At 42.8% G+C, this 21,052-nt stretch overlaps 1 protein-coding gene across 2 annotated transcripts in view; it reads right to left on the reverse strand.

Annotated features, from left to right (window-relative positions):
- The window catches only part of LOC142296035 (follicle-stimulating hormone receptor-like), a 270,857-nt gene that overhangs the window by 65,213 nt on the left and 184,592 nt on the right, over positions 1-21,052 (reverse strand). Inside the window, exon 4 of one of the 2 annotated variants that reach the window (XM_075339219.1) lies at positions 15,349-15,420. In XM_075339219.1, coding sequence (XP_075195334.1) covers positions 15,349-15,420 — 72 coding nt within the window. Of the gene's footprint in view, positions 1-15,348; positions 15,424-21,052 lie in introns of both variants that reach the window. The other variant, XM_075339218.1, reaches the window with a different exon arrangement.

The raw sequence follows: 21,052 nt of genomic DNA on the forward strand, positions 1-21,052 counted from the left end.
TTTTGGCTTCCAGGCCAATGTAATGCATGATGGAACTAGTAATAGAACACAGGAAGACAAGAGAGAGGAAGTTGTTGATTGACCCCATCAAAGCTGTATCCAGCAATGAGGATGTGCTGCTGGAGCACGATAAAAGGTAATATTGCTAAAATAAGATAATGGTTGTTTTGTGCGGTATAGCAAGATTTCTGAAAAAAAAAAATCAGTTATGGTACTGGACAACTTCTTTAAGTTTTTACTATTAAAATGTATACATAGTAAGAATTATTAAAACTACATATAACATAGTGAATGGGGTAAGTGACTGCAGAAAAAGTCACACATGTCTACAGGCCCATGCACATTGGGTTCAAATGACTGATATTTAGGGGTAGGGATGGGAAGAGATTCTCTCCTTGAAGATTCCAAGAAAAAGCTTTAGGAAAAACATTTTTGTTCTCCAACGATGGGATCTTGGCAGTAAATATATTACTTGTATATTGAGCCATGCAACTGTAGCGCCCCACGGGGCAGATGTTTTAACCTACTCATAGCTGAGCCGATCCTCTGTGTTGTCACTGGGTGGATTGGCCCGCTTCCGTTGCCCCAAGGCATACAGGAGGGAGGATAGGAGGGTGGCAGGGAGGATTGAGGTGGTAGTTGGAGGTTTAGGAAGTTAAGTTTTTACTCACAAGTCTTTCAAACGCTGCCCGAGGTACCGTTCTCTGCCACGATGGGCTCCAGCTAATCCCGGATCCGTGAAAGGTCAAGTCCGGTGTGTGTGTCAGCCTGTGAGCTCTCTCTCCTCCTTTTGTGCGCTAAGTATCGGACCCCCATGGTGGGAAGCATTTGAGGGTCCCGGTGTCAGTAAAGTGTGTCCCGTTCTGTATGCTGATAGCGCGGTTCCGTTATGGGGCCGGTCCTCAACCCCAGAATATGTGCTACTTGCTGCAGACTCATGAGACGGGTGACTTTCAGTGGTCATTCCCCACGACCCTTGCAGAGTTGGTAGACAACTTGGAGTATGCCTGCCCTAGGAATCTGTATCCCAACAGCGCCAGTCCTGTGGAAGTAGCTGCCCTGCTTCTCCCCAGTGACTTTGTTGAACACCTTGGCCCACAGAGCTGCACGTGGCATGTCTGCTCTCCTCTGAGTCTGAAGCTGAACTCCACTGTTGTTTTGGTATTTTGTGTTCTCAGCTGTTGCCCCCAGTTGCTGCCACCGACCAGTTCACTACTCTCACTAGGTCAACCTGCTCTTCCCACTGTGCTCCTAACTCCCCCTTGGTGGTTGTTTCTCCCTGACCCTGAGTCCCCAGTCAAGTGGATCTGTGGAGCCTCTGGTGCGGTGGTGTCCTGTAAACCCAACGCTGTAGTGACCCCCTACTGTGATCCGACGCTGGCCCAGTCCACATTGGTAGGGCAACCCTGTGACTGTATGTTTGTTCATGTGTAAACTGACCTCGACCTTCCTCAGACCTAGGATGCATACTACACCCTAAGGGGGTGCAGTTCCCTGTGGCGCCTGAAGCCGCAGGGGCACCACACAAACATTTAGTATTTAAAATTTGGACTTTACTGCTAAATAGAATATATTTATAAAAATGAAGGTACTTAGTATAATTTGGCCAATTAATGAGAACCCATCAGCAATGGCAAGGCATACTGTAACGTCCCCACCGGAGTCTGCTTCTGCGACTTCTGCTTTGATCACCAGGCATATTCTGTGGGTGATGCTGGTGATGGGAGAGGTGTCGTGCCAGTGGCTCTGGTGGGTGCAGGTTATCCTCCTCCACAAAGCTGGGTTTCCTTGGGGACTGCAGTACCACTGGCTGACTGTGGTGGTGTGTGTCTTCCATCTGAAAACTACCTTTCAGCTACAGCCAATGGGAAGACACCACATCCTTCTTATTCCCCTTTCTGTCTGATGGTTGCTGCCAGATATAGTCTTGTAGTTCACTGCTTGTCTCTGGTTCTTGCCCTGTTCTGAATATTGATTCTCATGTTTTGACCCCTGCCTGCTCTCTGACTACTCTCCTTCCTGCTGGTTTTGTACCTCGCTATCATCTCCGGTTTTGACCTTAGCTTAATTCCTGACTATGCTCTTGTCTGCCAATTTTGTCCCTTTTCTTGATCTCTTGGTTTGACCCTGCCTGACCTACTCTTCTTGAAATTGGAGCTTTCCACGGGTAGCAATCTCCATGGCCCTGTAGTAATTCCAAATCCCTGTATAGGGGATAAAGGGTTTTGGGGTTCTCAGGATCCTGCTTAGTGAGCAGCTTTCCTCTGGCCTGTAAGGGATAGCCATCCTGAGACTGTGGTTCCAGGCAGACATCACATGTACTTTTCTTTGATGGGACCCTAGTCTAACGTTTGTCAGACATGCCTCTCTTCCGGACTAAAAGCTACAAATTTAAAGGCAGGTAGCATCCAACACTAAAGGGTGCTTTACACGCTGCGACATCGCTAACGATATATCGTCGGAGTCACATAGTTAGTGACGCACATCCGGCGCCGTTAGTGACATCGCAGCATGTGAAACCAAGGAGCGACGATCAACGATCGCAAAAACGACCAAAATCATTGATCGTTGACACCAGGCTCCTTTTCAAAATATTGTTGCTGCTGCAGGTATGATGTTGTTCGTCGTTCCTGCGGCACCACACATCGCTATGTGTGACACCGCAGGAACGACGAACATCTCCTTACCTGCGTCCACCGGCAATGCGGAAGGAAGTAGGTGGGCGGAATGTTACGTCCCGCTCATCTCCGCCCCTCCACTTCTATTGGACGGCTGCTGTGTGACGTCACTGTGGCACCGCACGAACCGCCCCCTTAGAAAGGAGGCGGTTCGCTGGCCAGAGCGACATTGCCAGGGAATGTAAGTCCAAGTGACGGGTGTAAGTGATGTTGTGCGCCACGGGCAGCGATTTGCCCGTGTCACACAACCGACGGGGGCAGGTACACTTGCTAGCGATCTCGCTAGCGAGATCGCAGCGTGTAAAGTGCCCTTAATTAAAAATAGCCTTAGATTGATAGGAACTCAGGCAAATATATAATGCCAAAAAAAACAAATAACCGATCTGCTCCTCCGAAAACAGGATTCTGCTGTATTCTTTCATTTGTATATTATGCAGTCATAGCAGCTTGCACCTCTTCACACTTGCTTTTTTCTGTTCAAAGATGCTGGTCAGGATTTTTTTAATCATATATTGATAATATACAGTGCCTTGCGAAAGTATTCGGCCTACTTGAATTTTTCAACCTTTTCCCACATTTCAGGCTTCAAACATAAAGATGAACATGTTAATGTTATGGTGAAGAATCAACAACAAGTGGGACACAATTGTGAAGGTGAACGAAATTTATTGCTTATTTTAAACTTTTATAAAAAATAAATTACTGAAAATTGGGACATGTAATATTATTCGTCCCCTTTAAGTTAATACTTTGTAGCGCCACCTTGTGCTGAATTACAGCTGCACGTCGCTTGGGGTATGTCTCTATCAGTTTTGCACATCGAGAGACTGAAATTCTTGCCCATTCTTCCTTTGCAAACAGCTGGAGCTGAGTGAGGTTGGATGGAGAGCGTTTGTGAACAGCAGTTTTCAGCTTTTTCCACAGATTCTCAATTGGATTCAGGTCTGGACTTTGACTTGGCCATTCTAACACCTGGATATGTAGTGCCCCACAGGGCCTTAGGGTACTCGTCACCGGGCTAGTGGTTTCTTTTGGTTGCAGTGACTAGCCGGACCCGGCTCCGTGGCTCCATCAGCTACATGAAAAGACAAATAAACAGATGTCCAGTGTAAATGGGGATGGAAAGAGGGCGACGGGTCCCTGGGAAGCATGTCGCCAGTTGCAATGGCGACTCAGTCTTGGCCTCCTCCACCGCAGACATTTCCTGCGACTTTTCTTTTCCCAGGGCGGTGTTGGATGGGAATGGGGGATGCTTCCCAGCGCCACCCATGGTGTGCGGCCAGAAATTAGCCGCCCCTGCATAGTCAATCTCCGGGGCATCTGTTGGGTGCAGCCAGGATGGTATCACTCCCCACAGGCAGAGCGCGATTACCCCGGGAGGTTGGTGAGAACAGGACGGCAGTCCACGGGAGCGCAAGGCGGCGGCATTTACTCACAGAGTCACCGGGTGCAGGTTACAGATGCTTTTATTCACTGGTTAAGATGGTATCACGCCCAAGGTGCTGGTACTCGCTGTTAGAGATTCGGGTCGATCCCGGGCAGGTCAGATGTCTAGTCCGGTTTGGTAATCGGTGGGCTTTCTCCTCCGTGCACAACTCTGTACTTGGTGGGTCCCAATGGCCTGAAGCGTCTTGGGATCCCCTCCTGCTCTCTCTCTCAATCTCTGTCTTGGGCCGTATTGCAGGCAGCTTGAACCTCTCTATGGGCTTGACCTCTGTCCCTATTCCCTAGGTTCCCTCTTTACTGCTGTGCCCCGGATACTAACGTCAGTGAGGTCCTTGATGGTCCCCTCACCGGGCAGATGCTTATCAGGTGAGCTTGAAGCATCTTCCTGAACTAGGGCTCTGTACCCTGCCTGTGCTCAGTCCCGTGAGTACTCATACCGTAGTCTCCCTGGCGACTATACTCCTTTAGCCCATGATTACTGGTACCGGGTCCCATCCCTCCAGGTGTTATTAGCCCTGGTCTGGCTGGCTTCCCTCTGCAGGACACTCCTGCAGAGGTTGGTGCAGTGTTACATCCCAAGCGGTTATGTTCTGCCTCCCTGAATGGTGTCTGGCAGCAACCCCTCAGGGAGCTGCACGACATCGTGTCTGCTCTGTCTCTGTCTGACTGGAACTGACCTCGACTTTTTGTCTGCTCTGTAACTTACTGCTACTCCTGCCCCCACCTTTGCAAGGATTCAGATCGTTATGGTGACCTAGAGTTCACCCCAGTGCCTGGGTCTGCTAGGAACTGGCTGAATCACTTCCTTTCTGTGTTTAGATAAGCCATGTGAGGTGTGTGTAAACTTACCAGGTTAACCTCTTCCTGCCCGGGAAGGATTAAATGATATACCCTATAGCGACCAGTCTCAGGGGCGCTACAGATACGTTTATTTGTGAATCATTCCATTGTAAATTTTGCTTTATGTTTAGGATCATTGTCTTGTTGGAAGACAAATCTCTGTCCCAGTCTCAGGTCTTTTGCAGACTCCAACAGATTTTATTCAAGAATGGTCCTGTATTTGGCTCCATCCATCTTCCCATCAATTTTAATTATCTTCCCTGTCCCTGCTGAAGAAAAGCAGGCCCAAACCATGATGCTGCCACCACCATATTTGACAGTGGGGATGTTGTGTTCAGGGTGATGAGCTGTGTTGCTTTTACGCCAAACATATAATTTGGCATTATGCCCAAATAGTTCAATTTTGGTTTCATATGACCAGAGCACCTTCTTCCACGTTTGGTGTGTCTCCCAGGTGGCTTGTGGCAAACTTTAAACAACACTATTTATGGATATCTTTCAGAAATGGCTTTCTTCTTGCCACTCTTCCTTAAAGGACAGATTTCTGCAGTGTACAACTGATTGTTGTCCCTTGGACAGACTCTCCCACCTCCGTGGTAGATCTCTGCAGTTCATCCAGAGTGATCATGGGCCTTTTAGCTGCATTTCTGATGAGTCTTCTCCTTGTTTAATATGAAAGTTTGGATGGACGACCGGGTCTCGGTAGCTTTGCAGTGGTATGATACTCCTTACATTTCAATATGATCGCTTGCACAGTGCTTCTTGGGCTGTTTAAAGTTTTGGAAATCTTTTTGTAACCAAATCCGGCTTTAAACTTCTCCACAACAGTATCATGGACCTGCCTGTTGTGTTCCTTGGTCTTCATGATGCAATTTGCGCTTTAAACAGAACACTGAGACTGTCACAGAGCAGGTGCATTTATATGGAGACTTGATTACACACAGGGGGCTTATATTTATCATCATCAGTCATTTAGGACAACATTGGATCATTCAGAGATCCTCAATGAACTTCTGGAGTGAGTTTGCTGCAATGAAAGTAAAGGGGATGAATAATATTGCACGCCCCACTTTTTAGTTATTTATTTTTTTAAAAAGTTTAAAATTAGGAATAAATTTCGTTCAACTTCACAATTGTGTCCCACTTGTTGTTGATTCTTCACCATAACATTAACATTTTTATCTTTATGATTGAAGCCTGAAATGTGGGAAAAGGTTGAAAAATTCAAGGGGTCCGAATACTTTTACAAGGCACTGTATTTCTCATATTAGTCAACTCTGTGAATGAGCTTTCACTGTCATAGTAGGCAAAAGGTTGTAGCTGTCCCAAATTTCTAAGTTAAGGATCTGCAGTAAATTTTTCTAGTTTTTAGCTATTTTTAATTGACTTTTCTGTTTTTAAGTAGGTGGAAGTGTCTTGACCATATCTACTGACACTGCACTTCTCATACCGCTCGCTGCTTACCCTTAAACGTCTTTTGTTATTAACAAGAAATGCAAAGTGGTTTAAATTCCTAGCACTGTCATGTCGAATACCAAGAACATTTATCTGATTTAATAATTATTTGCAATCCCTGTGCCAAGTTGGCTCGGGTTTTCGACTATTTTTGGAAACAAGTAGCTGCGGCTTACACTGAGAAGAAGAATCTGCTGTGTACAGTAAATGCCTGTGGAAAGTGTGCCTTGAATTTTATGTTTTTTATTATTAATATTTTTCATTTGGAGACCTCTGGCACAGAATTTACCACTGAAATTATTGGGAGCAAGTAATATGTTATAAGAAAACAATAACAATGATAAAAGCGCAATAATGATAGTATCCAGCATTACATAGTTCACCGAATGCTCTCTGCTCATCTTCTCTGCTGCCTTCGATAGGTAACTGCCTACTCCTTACGGAAACTGCAATCATTTATTAAACACCAAGACTGATTTTTTCTTTTTTTTTTTTTTTAATAAACCGTGTACTACTTGTAAAGATATGCTTACATGCTATTGTTTCTTAGATTATGGAATAATAATAATTTCCACAATTGGATGTGTTGAAAAAAAATGTTCCTATGTTGAGGTAATCTTATATATATATATATATATATATATATATATATATATATATATATATATATATATATATAAATATATATATATATATACATATAAATATATATAAATATATATATAAATCTATATATATAAATCTATATATATAAATCTATATATATATATCTATATATATATATATATATATAAAAAAATATATATAAATATATATATGTATAAATGTAGGATGTAAAAGAGGATGTAAAAGCGAGGATACAGATATTACAACATGGAATCCCAGATAATGTTTTTTGTGAGGTAAAACATTTCCCTGACTCTTTAAAACAGAGATTACCTCACAGAAGGAATCATTTGTGATTACATGTTGTATACTCTGTTTTGCATCCTTCCCGGTCCAAGAGCTGTGGTATGATCAGACCATGTCCCTGTATGGTCAGACACATCCATTACACAGTACATAGCAAGGTCATATGTATAAGATTTTCTCAGCACAGTAACATTTTTTTAACTCATGCAATTCTGCAACTTAAAGAGGTATACCCATCTACAAGATCTTAGCTCAATATGTAGCAGTTGTAATAATAATAATTATTATTATTATATTAGCAAACACCTCCAATTAGAAATGTAGTATAGTTCATCTGATTAGCTAAGTTGCTTACCTCATGTGCAGGGCATTGCTGTAGCTTAGGTAGCCATGGTTATGACCACTAGCAACTAAACTGTGACTATATGACTGGTTGTAACCTAAGCTGCAATGAACTGCACATAATGTAATCAACAGGCAGTAATGGCCGAAAGTGTTGGCACCCTTGAAATTGTTCTTGAAAATAAAGTATTTCTCCAAGGAAATGATTGCAAATACACGTTTTGTCACATATGTTTCTTTTCTTTGTGTGTACTAGAACACCACAAAAAAAAAACAGAGAAAAAAGGGCAAATTTTACATAGTTTCACATAAAACCCCCAAAATGGGCTGAACAAAATTGTTGAGACCCTCAACTTAATGTTTGGTTGGACATCTTTTGGAAAAAATAACTACAATCAATTGTTTCTTATAACCATCAACCATCTTACATCTTTCACCTGGAATTTTGGACTCTTCTTTTATAAACTGCTCCAGGTCTCTCATATTTGCAGGCGCCTTCTCCCAACAGCAATTTTACCATCTCTCCACAGGTGTCAAAGGGATTTAGATACATACGGTACTCATTTCCACCACTTCAAAACTCTCTAGCGCTTTGTTTCCATTCATTTCTTGGAGTTTCTTGAAGTATGTTTGGGGTCATTCTCCTGCTGGAACACCCATAACCTAGGACACAAACCCAGCTTTCTGACACTGGGCACTACATGCCATCCAAAACCTTATTTTAAATCTTCAGATTTCATGATGCCTTGCATACAGTCAAGGCACCCAGTGCCAGAGGCAGCAAAACAACCCTGAAACATCTTGGAACCTCCCCCATTTTTGACTGTAGGTACTGTGTTCTATTCTTTGCAGGCCTCATACAGTTTTTGGTAAACAGTAGAATGATGTGCCTTCCCATAAAGCTCTATCTTGGTCTCATCTGTCCACAAAACACTTTTCCAGAATGATTTTGGTTAACTCAAGTAAATTTAGGCAAACTGCAGTCTGTTTTTTTGTGTCTGCAATGGGGTCCTCCTGAATATCCTGCCATTAGTGTTTCATTTCATTCAAATGTCCATGAATAATTTGCGCTGACACTGATGCACCCTAAGCCTGCAGGTCAGCTTGAATTTCTTTGGAACTTGGATGTCACTGCTTATCCACCATGCAGACTATCCTGTGATCCAACCTTTCATCAATTTTTGTCTGCTGTCCACATCCAGGGAGATTAGCTGCAGTGACATGGGTTGTAAACTTCTTGATTATGTTGCTCACTGAGGACAAAAGGACATCAAGATCTCTGGAGATGGACTTGTAACCTTGACATTGTTGATATCTTTTCAACAAGTTTGGTTCTCAATTCATCAGTTATCTTGTTCTCTTTCGATTCTCTATGCTTAGCGTGGTACACATAGACACACTATGGAAAGATTAAGTCAACTTTTCCCCTTTTTATCTGGTTTCAGGTGTGATTTTCATATTGATCACACCTGTCACTTGCCACAGGTGAGTTTGAGCGAGCATCACATGCTTAAAACAAACCATTTTGGAGGTTTTGTGTGAAAGTATGTCCAGTTTGCCTATTTTTCTCAGTTTTTTGGGTTTTTTTTTGTTCTAATGCACACAGACAAAATAAACATGTGTATAAAAAACCATGTGCAACAATTTTTGGGGATAAATAGTTCATTTTGAGGAACAATTTAAAGGGTGCCAACTCTTTCGGCCATGACTGTAGCTAATCAGGAGAACTATACTACATTTCTCGTCAGAGATATTTGCTAATACTATTATTACACCTACTACATTTTGGGATAGGACCTTAGAGATGAGAAAAACCTTGTCATTCTGATGATAGAGTTAGGACTCATGGACAAACATGTGTCACTGATCACACACAGATCCCAGCCAGCCTCATTTTTTTACAAGGATGAGTTGTATTTCACATTGGCAGCATTTTAGTGTAAATATATATATATATATATATATATATATATATATATACACGTATTATCTAATTTTTATTAAAGCGCACCAATCACTAGAATTTTCCTATATAACCTAAGCCAGTGCTATGCTATCAGGCTTATTCTCTACCTTTAGTTGTCGGCTCGGATGTAAAGGTTTTGAAACACAAGTAAGTAACATTTGTGAAATTAACAGTTTTTTGATTGGCAGCAGCTGCCGATCAGTTAATAGTTAGGGTGGGGTCTGCTAGTGTTTCCCGCTCCCCATCCTGTCTGTCCTCCCACTATCTATTATTTATGCTAATTCTATTATAGAAGTTCGTGGCTATAAATCAAGGTGGCTAGAAGGACCTTTGCTGATGTCATACCCATGTGACCAGAGGGGGCGGGGCCTCAGCCAACAGAAATATAATGTTGCTTCCTGGTATCAGCTATGTTGGCTGAGTCTCCACCCCTTCCGGTCACGTGGATATTACTTCAGCACAGGTCCTTTTAGCCACCATGATTTAGCCTCAACCATTAGTAAAACACTTCTATAATGGCATTAGCATAAATAACAGGTGGAGGATGGACAGGCAGGGTGGCAGGAATCACTATCAAACCCCACCCCAGCTATTAGTAGCTGCTGTCAATCAAAAAACTGTTCACTTTGCAATCTTTACTTGCTTGTGTTTCAAAACCTATACATCCGAGCTGACAACTACAGGTATGTATAGAATCAGCATGATAGCGCCAGTATAGCACTGGCTTTAGGTTATGTAGGAAAATCCTATTGATTGGTGCACTTTAACTAATTATCAGAAGAAATAGAAAAAAAGCAGCAGTGATATACCCATCCTTTAAATGTTAGCCTCCTGTAGTCGCCACTAGGGGGAAACATTGTAATCTATACTATCATTCCTATGGCCACATTTATTGATAATACTCAGAAATGGTAGCGCCTTTAGGTGCTGCTCACATTTCTACAGCCTCACATATGACAACATTCTGATTTTCTAACATTCTTCAATAAAGTCTGTTGACACCGCTCCAAGAAGCGAGCATATGTTTTAGCTTGTGCCCAGATTAAACTTGGCTAGAGGCAATGTTGGGCTACATCTGTACCACAAGAAAATATTTATTATAGACACTGACAGAGTCCACAAGGAAAATGTGTGCATGATACGGCAGATGCCAAGAGATATTTTTGTATTTTCAGGATGCCAGAGAAGGAAAATCAGTTTGCTATTTTTTGCTGATGTATATAATGAATAAGCCAATGTTGTATGACAATATTTGTCTGTATACGTGATGCTCCTGTCTGCAAACATTCCTACCAGACATCTTAATTTATACCTGCCTGCCAGTACGGCTTATTAGCATATGATTTACCCAGAAATATGGAGAGATTGCAGAATGAAACAACAGCGATTTTCCTTTAGTCTCTGACTCGCTGACGATGGGAGCGCTCTCTGATTTTGACAGCAGAGATGTATGTAAATGTGCATTTCAAAGCCCAAAAACTTGAACCTATCATATAAAACAATGAAAATTAAAACATTTTTGCTGTCAGCCTCGAAATCCACTGCATTCAATGACACTAATATACACTACTAACAAAAAGTTAGGGATATTTGGCTTTTGGGTGAAAGTTACAGATGATCCTAAAATGCCCTCTACCTTTTCAGATGAACTTAATGAGATCTTCTCTAAACTTTTGGATGCACATGTCCAACTGTTCAATGTTTCACTACTTTTTACTTTTAACTTGTTGTTCTCCAACAAGGAGCTTAATGGCAAAATTCACAAGTGTTTAATCCATGAATTGACAATAAATTTTAGGGTTCAATTAAAATTGATATTTAAATAGTCCTCATCATTATGATTTTCAACTTTTGACATCATAAGTCCAAAACAACACCTAACAATTGATCAACAATACCTCGTCATTGTGAGGCTTCAAGCAGGATGTTTTCAGATGGAAGTTGCCACTGAGCTTAAAGTGTCACCAGCAGGTTGTACAATGATACAGAGAGACTGGAAGAGTCATAGAAAGCCAGCGAAGTGCATGTGTTTTGTCCACATCCCACACTGATGACAGCTTCATTGTGAACAATGCCCTTCAGGACTTGACAACTCCAGGCAGATTTAAGGAAGGTGAGAGGCACCCAAGTGTCACTTCAAACCATTGTAAACTGTTCACATCTGCGTGGTCTGCATGTTAGATGATCTGCAAGGGTACATGACCACACCACCAGACACACGTGTCATCTATGCTGAACAAGGAACCAGTGGGCCTCTGTGATGTTCACTGATGAAAGTCAATTCATGCGGAGTAGAAATGATGGCCGCCAATGAGCTTGGAGACATCAAGGAGAGCACTATGCCTGAGCCACTGTTGTCACCAGATGAGCTTTTGGTGGTGTTAATGTGGCCATGTACATCTAGCCAATACAGAATAGCCCTACACTTTGTGAATGACAACCCTTACAACTTGAATAACATCATTAATCCAGCTTCTGCATGACCAACACATTTTCATCTTCATGAATGACAATGCACCAGCTTATCAAGGTGGCATCATTCGGGAATGGCTGCTTGAGACTGGGGGTGACTCAAATGGAGTGGCCTGCACTATCTCCAGTCCTAAATCTCATAGAAAATCTATAGGATCAGCAAAGTCACCATATAGATGCTCGTAACTCTGCACCCCGGAACCTCATTGACCTGAGGGCCGCCCTTCAAGAAGAGTGGGTTGCCATGCCTCCGCAGACAAGAACTCCACTTGTGAACAGCAGGCAATGTCATTGTCAGCTGTAATTGATGCTCAAGGCCACATGATAAATTATTGAGACACAGCCCTTTTGCGGGTATCCACCACTGTTATTGACTTTTGTTTCAAAATATTGTTTGAGATGAGGAAAGCTCCATTACATGCTTCTAGTAGTTAAGTGCCCTAATTTCAATATAAAATATCACTGATTGTAGCATGAACTTTTTACGTTTTACATAAATTTCACATGAAAGTCAGATATCCGTAACTTTTTGTGAGTAGTGTATGTGATTGGTAATGAGTCAGGCTGAAAACTTTATTTTTTCAGCTATTATATAAATATATGAATATTATACATTTTATTTATTTTAATTTTCAAGGCAAACGTGGAATTTATTTTCTTTATTAATTGATCCATCCGTGAATAATACAGTTGACACGCAGATGGTATTGTCACGAGGATCATCCGTCCTTGTGATACTTGTGATGGTTTTGGGATCTTAGCACCACATTGACTTGTGAGGCTCTATATACTGTATTAAATGTATTTGCTTTCTGTTAGTGCTGAATGAATGGTCAGTTTTCCCTGCTAGCTTCTGGTTGATTTCCTCACTTGCTGCCGATTTGTGACCACTCCCATCTATTTCGAACAGTCACTTTACCCATTTCCTGGTGCTGGAAATAGATCTTCATCTGTTCTGACCAGACAGGAGGCAGCTGTCTCAAGGAGCTACTGGATACCTGCTATTAGCATACTTCATTTGGGGCATGATTGTTTGCAGCTTCCAAGATTCCAAGGGTTTTATTGTTGTTCCCTTCTCTGTTTATCTACCCCTGTGTTGTATTATTTGTAGTGGTGAGACTAGTGCTCTCATTGGCCTGCTCACTAGCCAGGGTGAGTGCAGGGCTTGCCAACTACAAGGTATCCTGTTCGGTGACAGGTTGAAAGAACCTGTATAGGGACTTTAAGAAGGGCAGGGATCAGACTAAGGTGAGATCAGGAGGTGTCCCTGCCCTCCTCTTTCTAGAGCCAGGGACCCCCTGTGTTCCCTGTGTATCGCAGTTTTATTGGGGGTTCTCTTCTGCCCTGCAGGAACTCATTTGGTCACTCTGTGACATTATTTACAGTCAGTATGACTCAGACAGAGGCTTTAGCACACTTATGCAGACCCTTTCATAGGATTGAATGAAGGAACAGCATCTTCTATGAAGTGATGAGTAAAATAAAAAAAACCTTTATTCAAAGCATTTTAAAAACACAAAAAACTGCAGCATGTTAACACCTGACGCGTTTCTGGCACACAAAAACATGCCCTTAGTCAAAGATTTCTATGACTAAGGGCGTCTTTTTGTGCACCAGAAACACGTTAGTGTTAACATGCTGCAGTTTTTTTAGTTGCTCCACTCCTCCATTTCTACGTTTCTGGTCGACGCCTTACCAGAGGATCTGGCGCCCATTTCCCATCTCATGGGTTGATACTGCTACACACTGCGTGGTGAGCTTCCATTTTTTTCCCTTTACAGGATGTTATGGATCTACAAACTCAAGTGGTGCAGCAGCTGCAACATATTGTGGGTCTGCTGGTCGCAGCCCCCGCCCAGACTCAGACGGATAGCCATCTTGAATAGGTTTTCTGGGGCAGATATTTGTAACATGTAGAGAGTCTTGCAAGTTTTATTTCAAGCTCCGCCCTCACTCCTCAGGGAGTGAGGAACAGTGAGTGGGGATCGTTGTCTCCTTGTTGGAGGGAGATACCTAGTGGTGGACCTTCTTTCTGCCAACTGACTCACAATCATTGCGGTTAGTGTTGAGCGAGTAATTAACTATTCGTACTCGCTATGCTGTTAGTGAGTACTGTCCGCTATTCAAATATTCGTTATGAGTAGAGGGCGCAATGTAAGTCAATGGGAAATACTCACTAAGAAGTGAGTAACCCGAAAGTCGTACTATTTGCTACTCGCACGACAAGAACGGCTTTCGGGTTACTTGCTAGTTAGCGAGTATTTTCCATTGACTTACATTGCGTCTGCTACTTGTAACGAATATGTGAGTAGCGGACAGTACTCGCTAACAGCATAGCAAGTACATATAGTTAACTACTCACTCAACTCTAGTTGCGGTCAGTGGACGAGTTTTTTACGTCTTTGGCCGGTTATACGGTGACCCCGATGGCGTCTCCCTTACAGAGTCTAAACTCTGTAAGCTACAACAGGACCTTGTGGGTTCCTTTGTGCCCTGTGGGAACTCCTATGGTCACTCTGTAACAGGTATATATGGACACAAAGATCATACATTGATGACACACTGTTCCAAAACACTCACGGCATTGGTACCATTTTTTCACGCACGTTTTAAACACGGAGAATAAATGAGTCCTAACTCGCCCTAAAACCTAAAGAATATCCAGGAATGACTAATGGATATTTTCTTCTATCTTTAATTTATGCTAATTTATTACAATTTAGATGGTTATTACTTGATTTATTTAGAAAGGTACAGTAAATAAGAATATGAATGTATGGTCTAATATAATTAAAAACACATACGGTAATTATACCCTTTTATAAAGATGGAAAATGCTTTTTCTTTTTATACACTGCATTTAATATCATTCAAGAAATTCAGAAGGAAGGCAAAGTGTGTCAGAGAGACTAGAGACCAATACTTGAGACTGTCTCGAGAGCTGTGCATGGAGAATAGGGTCAATAACCGTCAGTGTAATTATAAGGATTTAACTTGGGGGGCGAGTTGTGCATTGGATTACATTCATTTAAATTCTTTCTAAATGTCATAGACATTATCACTTAATATCCCCAGTGCTTGAACTTCTACTACTGTTATTATAAAAAAAGATTTTCTTTCATGTGCCCTCGGCTTCTTTGTAGCTCCTGGTCATTTATTATCGTTGCATATATTTAATTTGTGTCTGTGATGAGCTAATAAGAATTAGTACATCAAATAGAAAATTATTAGTCTTACAGATACTTCAGCATTGGCAGATTCCAGAAAGCATCTCGATCAATGTATTCAAGACTGTTTGCTTTTTCAATTCTTCTGAAAAGAAAACAAGACAAATTAATATGCATTTTAGTTTTATATCATCTCCAACTTCACCCCAATATCGTTGTAATTCTCTGTCAACTTGCTGTACAATGAGTGTCAAACTGGTTTAATCATCCACAGAAACCTCCATAGGATCCAACACGAGCTTCCTGCAGCCCGTTCGGATCTCTTCGCTGAGTGTAGCGCCAAACATTGTACACTGATTTTTGGTCCAATAAATTAGTTGTTTTTTAGGGCACTGCATTGTAGAGTTGTGAGGCAATATACTTTAGGAGAACCAAAAAGGAACAAGTCATGTTTGTCCAATAACACTATTAACTTGCAGATGTAGAGTTACTAAGCACGCAATTAGCGTTATGAAGATTCCTGACAGCGGCATTTAATGTACGGCACCTGGAAGAAAAATTAACTCTTTTTTTTACCCAGGAACCGCTGACTTTCAGTCATGCAGGCATAGCGGCAAGTCTACAGTCATTGCTCACAGCACTGAACGTGGCACCTGTTGGCACACCTGGCATTGATTAACAGTTGGCTCTACACCAATGCAGTACTAAGCCAGCTATCAATGAGTGCTGGAAAGTGTCTACAGCCACCACAGTATAGTGTTTGACTGAAAGCCAGTGGTTCCTATATAAATAAAGCTATTTTCTCATGGGTGCTGCACATACAGTACAGAAGCCAGGTGTTAGGCGTCGGGATGTTTCCCATCCTGAGGCTACGTATAATGTTGGGCGTTAGAATGACTCCCGTCCCAGGGCTGGGTCTGGAGCATCTGTGGATCAAGTGGTCACCCACTCAGGTTCAGCTTCCCCGACAATCCTGGCACCTGGCCAGAGCACGCAATGTGCGGATGAATGCTAAAGGTTCTGCTCCTGTGAACATAGTGAATGCTGAGGTGCAGAAGAAGATGTTGTCTTCAAAAACTAAAGTCAAGAATCCACTGTAATGAGTATGTGCATGACGTGGCAACTCCCTCTTGGTGGTTCAGTGTCAGCAGACTTGATGATGTGTTCTCACTTGTTGGCCAGCAGGTGAGGTCACCGCTGACTGGGCATGACATTTTGGGGCGTGGCTTATTCTATTTAAGGCTCATTCGGGAACATGGCGGCGCCCTCTGATCATTCTATATCTGGAGGTGTATATATGTGGACGCCCGCCATTTTGGCTCCACGTGCTATCTCCCATTAGTTGTTTCCGCAATTCCATGGCCTGGTTCCAGCAAGAGGATTACTGCACAGTTAGGCCAGGCTGCTTCCACATCTAGTTCAGGCAGCATAGGCAGGTACTATGCATACCACAGTCTGCTCTGGTGAGAGGGTTACTCCGCAATTAGAGCAGACTGCTTAGGCAGGTACCGCACACACCATGACCCAGATAGTGCGAGGGTTACTCCACTTCCTGGTGGGTCGCCCAGGCAGGAACACTAGTTGCAAGGTGTGCTTAGGTATTTTCCTAATAGCGTAGCCTCTGTGAAGCCAACAGAAAATATAGTGACTTTTCTTTACTTGCATAATCCCTGTGACGTTAACAGGGGTTACTGTTGTATTCCTATACTCCTGTGTGGTGTAACACAGGTTGTGATAGGACTCTTCAGCTTGCATTTTAGTTGCTGAAGTTCTGCCTAGCCCAGCGAGTTACTTAGCACCAGCATTCCCCGCTGCACAGTGGCCTCCGGGCTACATTTGCAAATTTTGTTATTGTTATTTGCAAATTGTCAGCCCTCAAGGCTGAGGCCACACGGGGATTAGTGTGAGTCCTCGTATGACACTCGGCTCACACTCACAGCATAGCGGGAGCCAAGTGTCATGCGAGTTTCATGCGACTGTGGTCCGATCGTGCGATCAGACCACAGATGCGGAGAGGACGGCCGACACTGCGGAGGAGAGGGAGGGATTTATCTCCCTATCTCCTCCATTGCCAGCTGATGCGAGAATCGCACTGCACTCTGGTGTAATGCAAGTGCAATGCAATGTTTTTCTTGAACCTATAGACGTGAATGGGTGCAAGTGAAACAGGATCGCATTCCACCCACAGCATGCTGCAATTGTTTTTTTGGTCTGATTAGGGCTGAGAAAAAATTACTCATGGCAGCTGCCCCATAGAGTAGTATTGGTCCGAGTGGAATGCGATTTTTTATCGCATTCCACTCACTCCGTATTACTCACCGTGTGTGCTGACCCCAACACCAGCTACCTTCAAAATACTAATAACCTGCAGCTTATCCCTAAACTGCAGGTTAATTGCATTATTCAGCATATTATGTTAATTTAAAGAGGACCACCCATCAGGATTTTAATATATAAACTAAAACCAGTACTCTACTGTTGCTATCATGCTGATTCTATACATAAGTATAGTTGTGAAATTAGATGTATAGTGCGGAAAAAAGTATTTAGTCAGCCACCAATTGTGCAAGTTCTTCCACTTAAAAAAATGAGAGATGCCTGTAATTGACATCATAGGTAGACTACAACTATGAGAGACAAAATAAGAAAATAAATCCAGAAAATCACCTTGTCTGATTTGGCAAGAATTATTTTGCAAATTATGGTGGGAAATAAGTATTTGGTTATTAACAAAAGTTCATCTTAACATTTTGTTATATATCCTTTATTGGAAGTGACAGAGGTCAAACGTTTTCTGTAAGGCTTCACAAGGTTGGCACACACTGTTGGTGGTATGTTGGCCCATTCCTCCATGCAAATCTCCTCTAGAGCAGTGATGTTTTGGGCCTGTCACTGGGCAACATGGACTCTCAACTCCCTCCAGCGGTTTTCTATGGGGTTGAGATCTGGAGACTGGCTAGGCCACTCCAAGACCTTCTTATGCTTCTTACAAAGCCACTCCTTTTTTGCTCTGGTGGTGTGCTTGCGATCATTATCATGCTGGAATACCCAGCCACGTTTCATCTTCAATGCTGATGGAAGGAGGTTTGCACTCCAAATCTCATGATACATGACCCCATTCACTCTTTCATGTACACGGATTAGTCATCCTGGTCCCTTTGAAGAGAAACTGCCCAAAGCTTGATGTTGCCATGCCCATGCTTCACAGTAGGTATGGTATTCTTTGGATGCAGCTCAGCTGATGGTAGCCTTTGTTACGGTAGTCCTAGCTCTATGCAGGTTATTCATTAGGTTCCCCCATGTGGTTATGGGATTTTTGATCACCGTTCTTGTGATCATTTTGACCCCACGGGGTGAGATCTTGCGTAAAGCCACAGATCGAGGGAGATTACCAGTGGTCTTCCATTTTCTTATTAATGCTCCCACAGTTGATTTCATCACACCAAGCTGCTTGCCTATTGCAGATTCAGTCTTCCCAGCCTGGTGCAGGGCTGCAATTTTGTTTCTGGTGTCCTTTGACAGCTTTTTGATCTTCACCATAGTGGAGTTTGGAGTGGGACTGTTTGAGGTTGTGGACAGGTGTCTTTTATACTGATAACAAGTTCAAACAAGTGCCATTACTACAGGTAATGAGTGGAGGACAGAGGAGCCTCTTAAAGAAGTTACAGGTCTGTGAGAGCCAGAAATCTTGCATGTTTTTAGATGACTAAATACTTATTTTCCACCATAATTTGCAAAAAATATCTTGCCAACTAGACAAGGTGATTTTCTGAATTTATTTTCTTATTTTGTCTCTCATAGTTGTGGTCTACCTATGATGTCAATTTCAGGCCTCTGTCATCTTTTTAAGAGGGAGAACTTGCACAATTGGTGGATGACTAAATACTTTTTTTCCCCACTGTATACTTTCTGAAATTTAGGCAAGTAAAGTTTGTGAAATGCACTGTTGCTTGATGAGAGGTGCGACGGAATATCTAATAGGTGGGTCGAGTTTTGCTAGTTATTCTTACCCCTGTCTGCCTGTCTGTCCTTCCTTCCCCAAGAGAAGGAGAAAATAAAGTTGGGGCATGAGCCTGGAGTCATGAGTCAGAGGAAGACTGGATGCTGCCCAAAGAAGATTATGATATAGGTCGGGAGAGCGACAACAAGGTCACCTTTTCATCTTCTGTGAATCCGAAAGTGTCCCAGGCGGAGCTGGGACATGAAAGGGCATCAGAAAAGAGGTATGCCGAGAGGCTTGTCTACCGTTGGGTGCTGGAAAGGGGCATTATCACTTGAGATGATGAAGCTGGTGGAGCAAGAACTGGGCGCATCACAGCTTTAAGTCTATGACCCTCAGAGAACGGAGTGTGTATTTAAAGGTGAGGATTATAATGATGTAATCTCTGTTGCAGAAACCTCACAGGGGAAGACAAAATCTCTCAGTGTTGTTGACTGGACTGTAGTGAGATACAGTGGACCCTTGGTTAACGAGAACAATCCGTTCTGGGAATGTGCTTGTTAACCAAGTTACTCGTTCAGCAAAGCAAGATTTCCCATAGAAAATCATTGCAATGCAGACAATTCATTCCACAACTTGTTAAATGTCCCATTCAGGTCCCCTATTGTGTCATTCCACACATGCACAAACACGTACAAACATGCACAAACACGCACAAACACACACAAACACAAGCACGCACGCACACGCACATATTATTCTCACCTTACCTTCCGTTCCATCGCCGGTCTCCTGGAACTTGCTGTTCACCAGTACAGGCTGTGTATCGGGTTACCATAATGACGAGGGAGGAACCTCCGCTGCCAGAGCGCTGACGTCAAAGGCAGGAGTTGCTTGCCTCTGACTGGCCAGCGCACTGCCTTTGAGTAGCGGGTGACAGGGGAACTTCCTGCTTCGTCGCTATGGTTGCAGATGCACAGCCTGGAGTGGAGCGGCAAACTACAGGACCCAGGAGGCCAGCGATGGAACTGAAAGGTACACATATTATGCTCACCTTACCTTTCGTTCCATCGCCGGCCTCCTGGGTCTTGTAGTTCACCGTGCGGATGTCGCAATGAGCCGGCGGACTACAAGAACCATGAGGCCGGCGGTGGAGTGGAAGGTAAGGTGAGCATAATACTGTATGTGTGTGTGTGCGTGTGTGTTTGTGTGTGTTTGTGCGTGCTTGTGTGTGTTTGTGTGGACTGCAAGTGTGGGTCAGAGCGCGGTGGATGTACGGAACCGGAAGTGTGTGCGGTGAGGATTTTCCTTGCACAGCAAAGCTTTCTCGTAAACCGGGTTACAAATTTACAGAAAGCTTTGCTTGTTAAGCGAAATTCTCGTTAAGTGGGTTACTCATTAAGCGAGATTCCACTTTACAAGTGTATGGGAACAGATGAAAAGAAATGGTCATGTGCTGTATATGAGAAGTGTCCATGCCTGCATTTAGCAAATGAATTCTACAAGGAGAAGAGCTTTATTTACTATCTGTTGTATAAAGTTACTATCATGTTCAAGTTCAGTAAAAACAAACATTTTTGACATTGATTTCTTAATTTTCCACGAATCAACTCATCCTGGCCATATTCTACTGCAACCTGCAGTCTGCTAAGACGTTTCCCCCCATGTAAAAAACACCACAAAGATGCACACACCAAGCCAGAATCCCATTTTTCGTGAAGCATGGCAGGTTGTAGAAGACAAGTAGCTCGCCCATAGCCACCATGTTATAAATATAGTAGATAATGTAGATTTAAATATTACCTGAAACCACATATGCCGACATTTAGATGAA

The sequence above is a fragment of the Anomaloglossus baeobatrachus genome, chromosome 3, assembly GCF_048569485.1.
Source record: "Anomaloglossus baeobatrachus isolate aAnoBae1 chromosome 3, aAnoBae1.hap1, whole genome shotgun sequence".
In the NCBI taxonomy this organism is placed as follows: Eukaryota; Metazoa; Chordata; class Amphibia; order Anura; family Aromobatidae; genus Anomaloglossus; species Anomaloglossus baeobatrachus.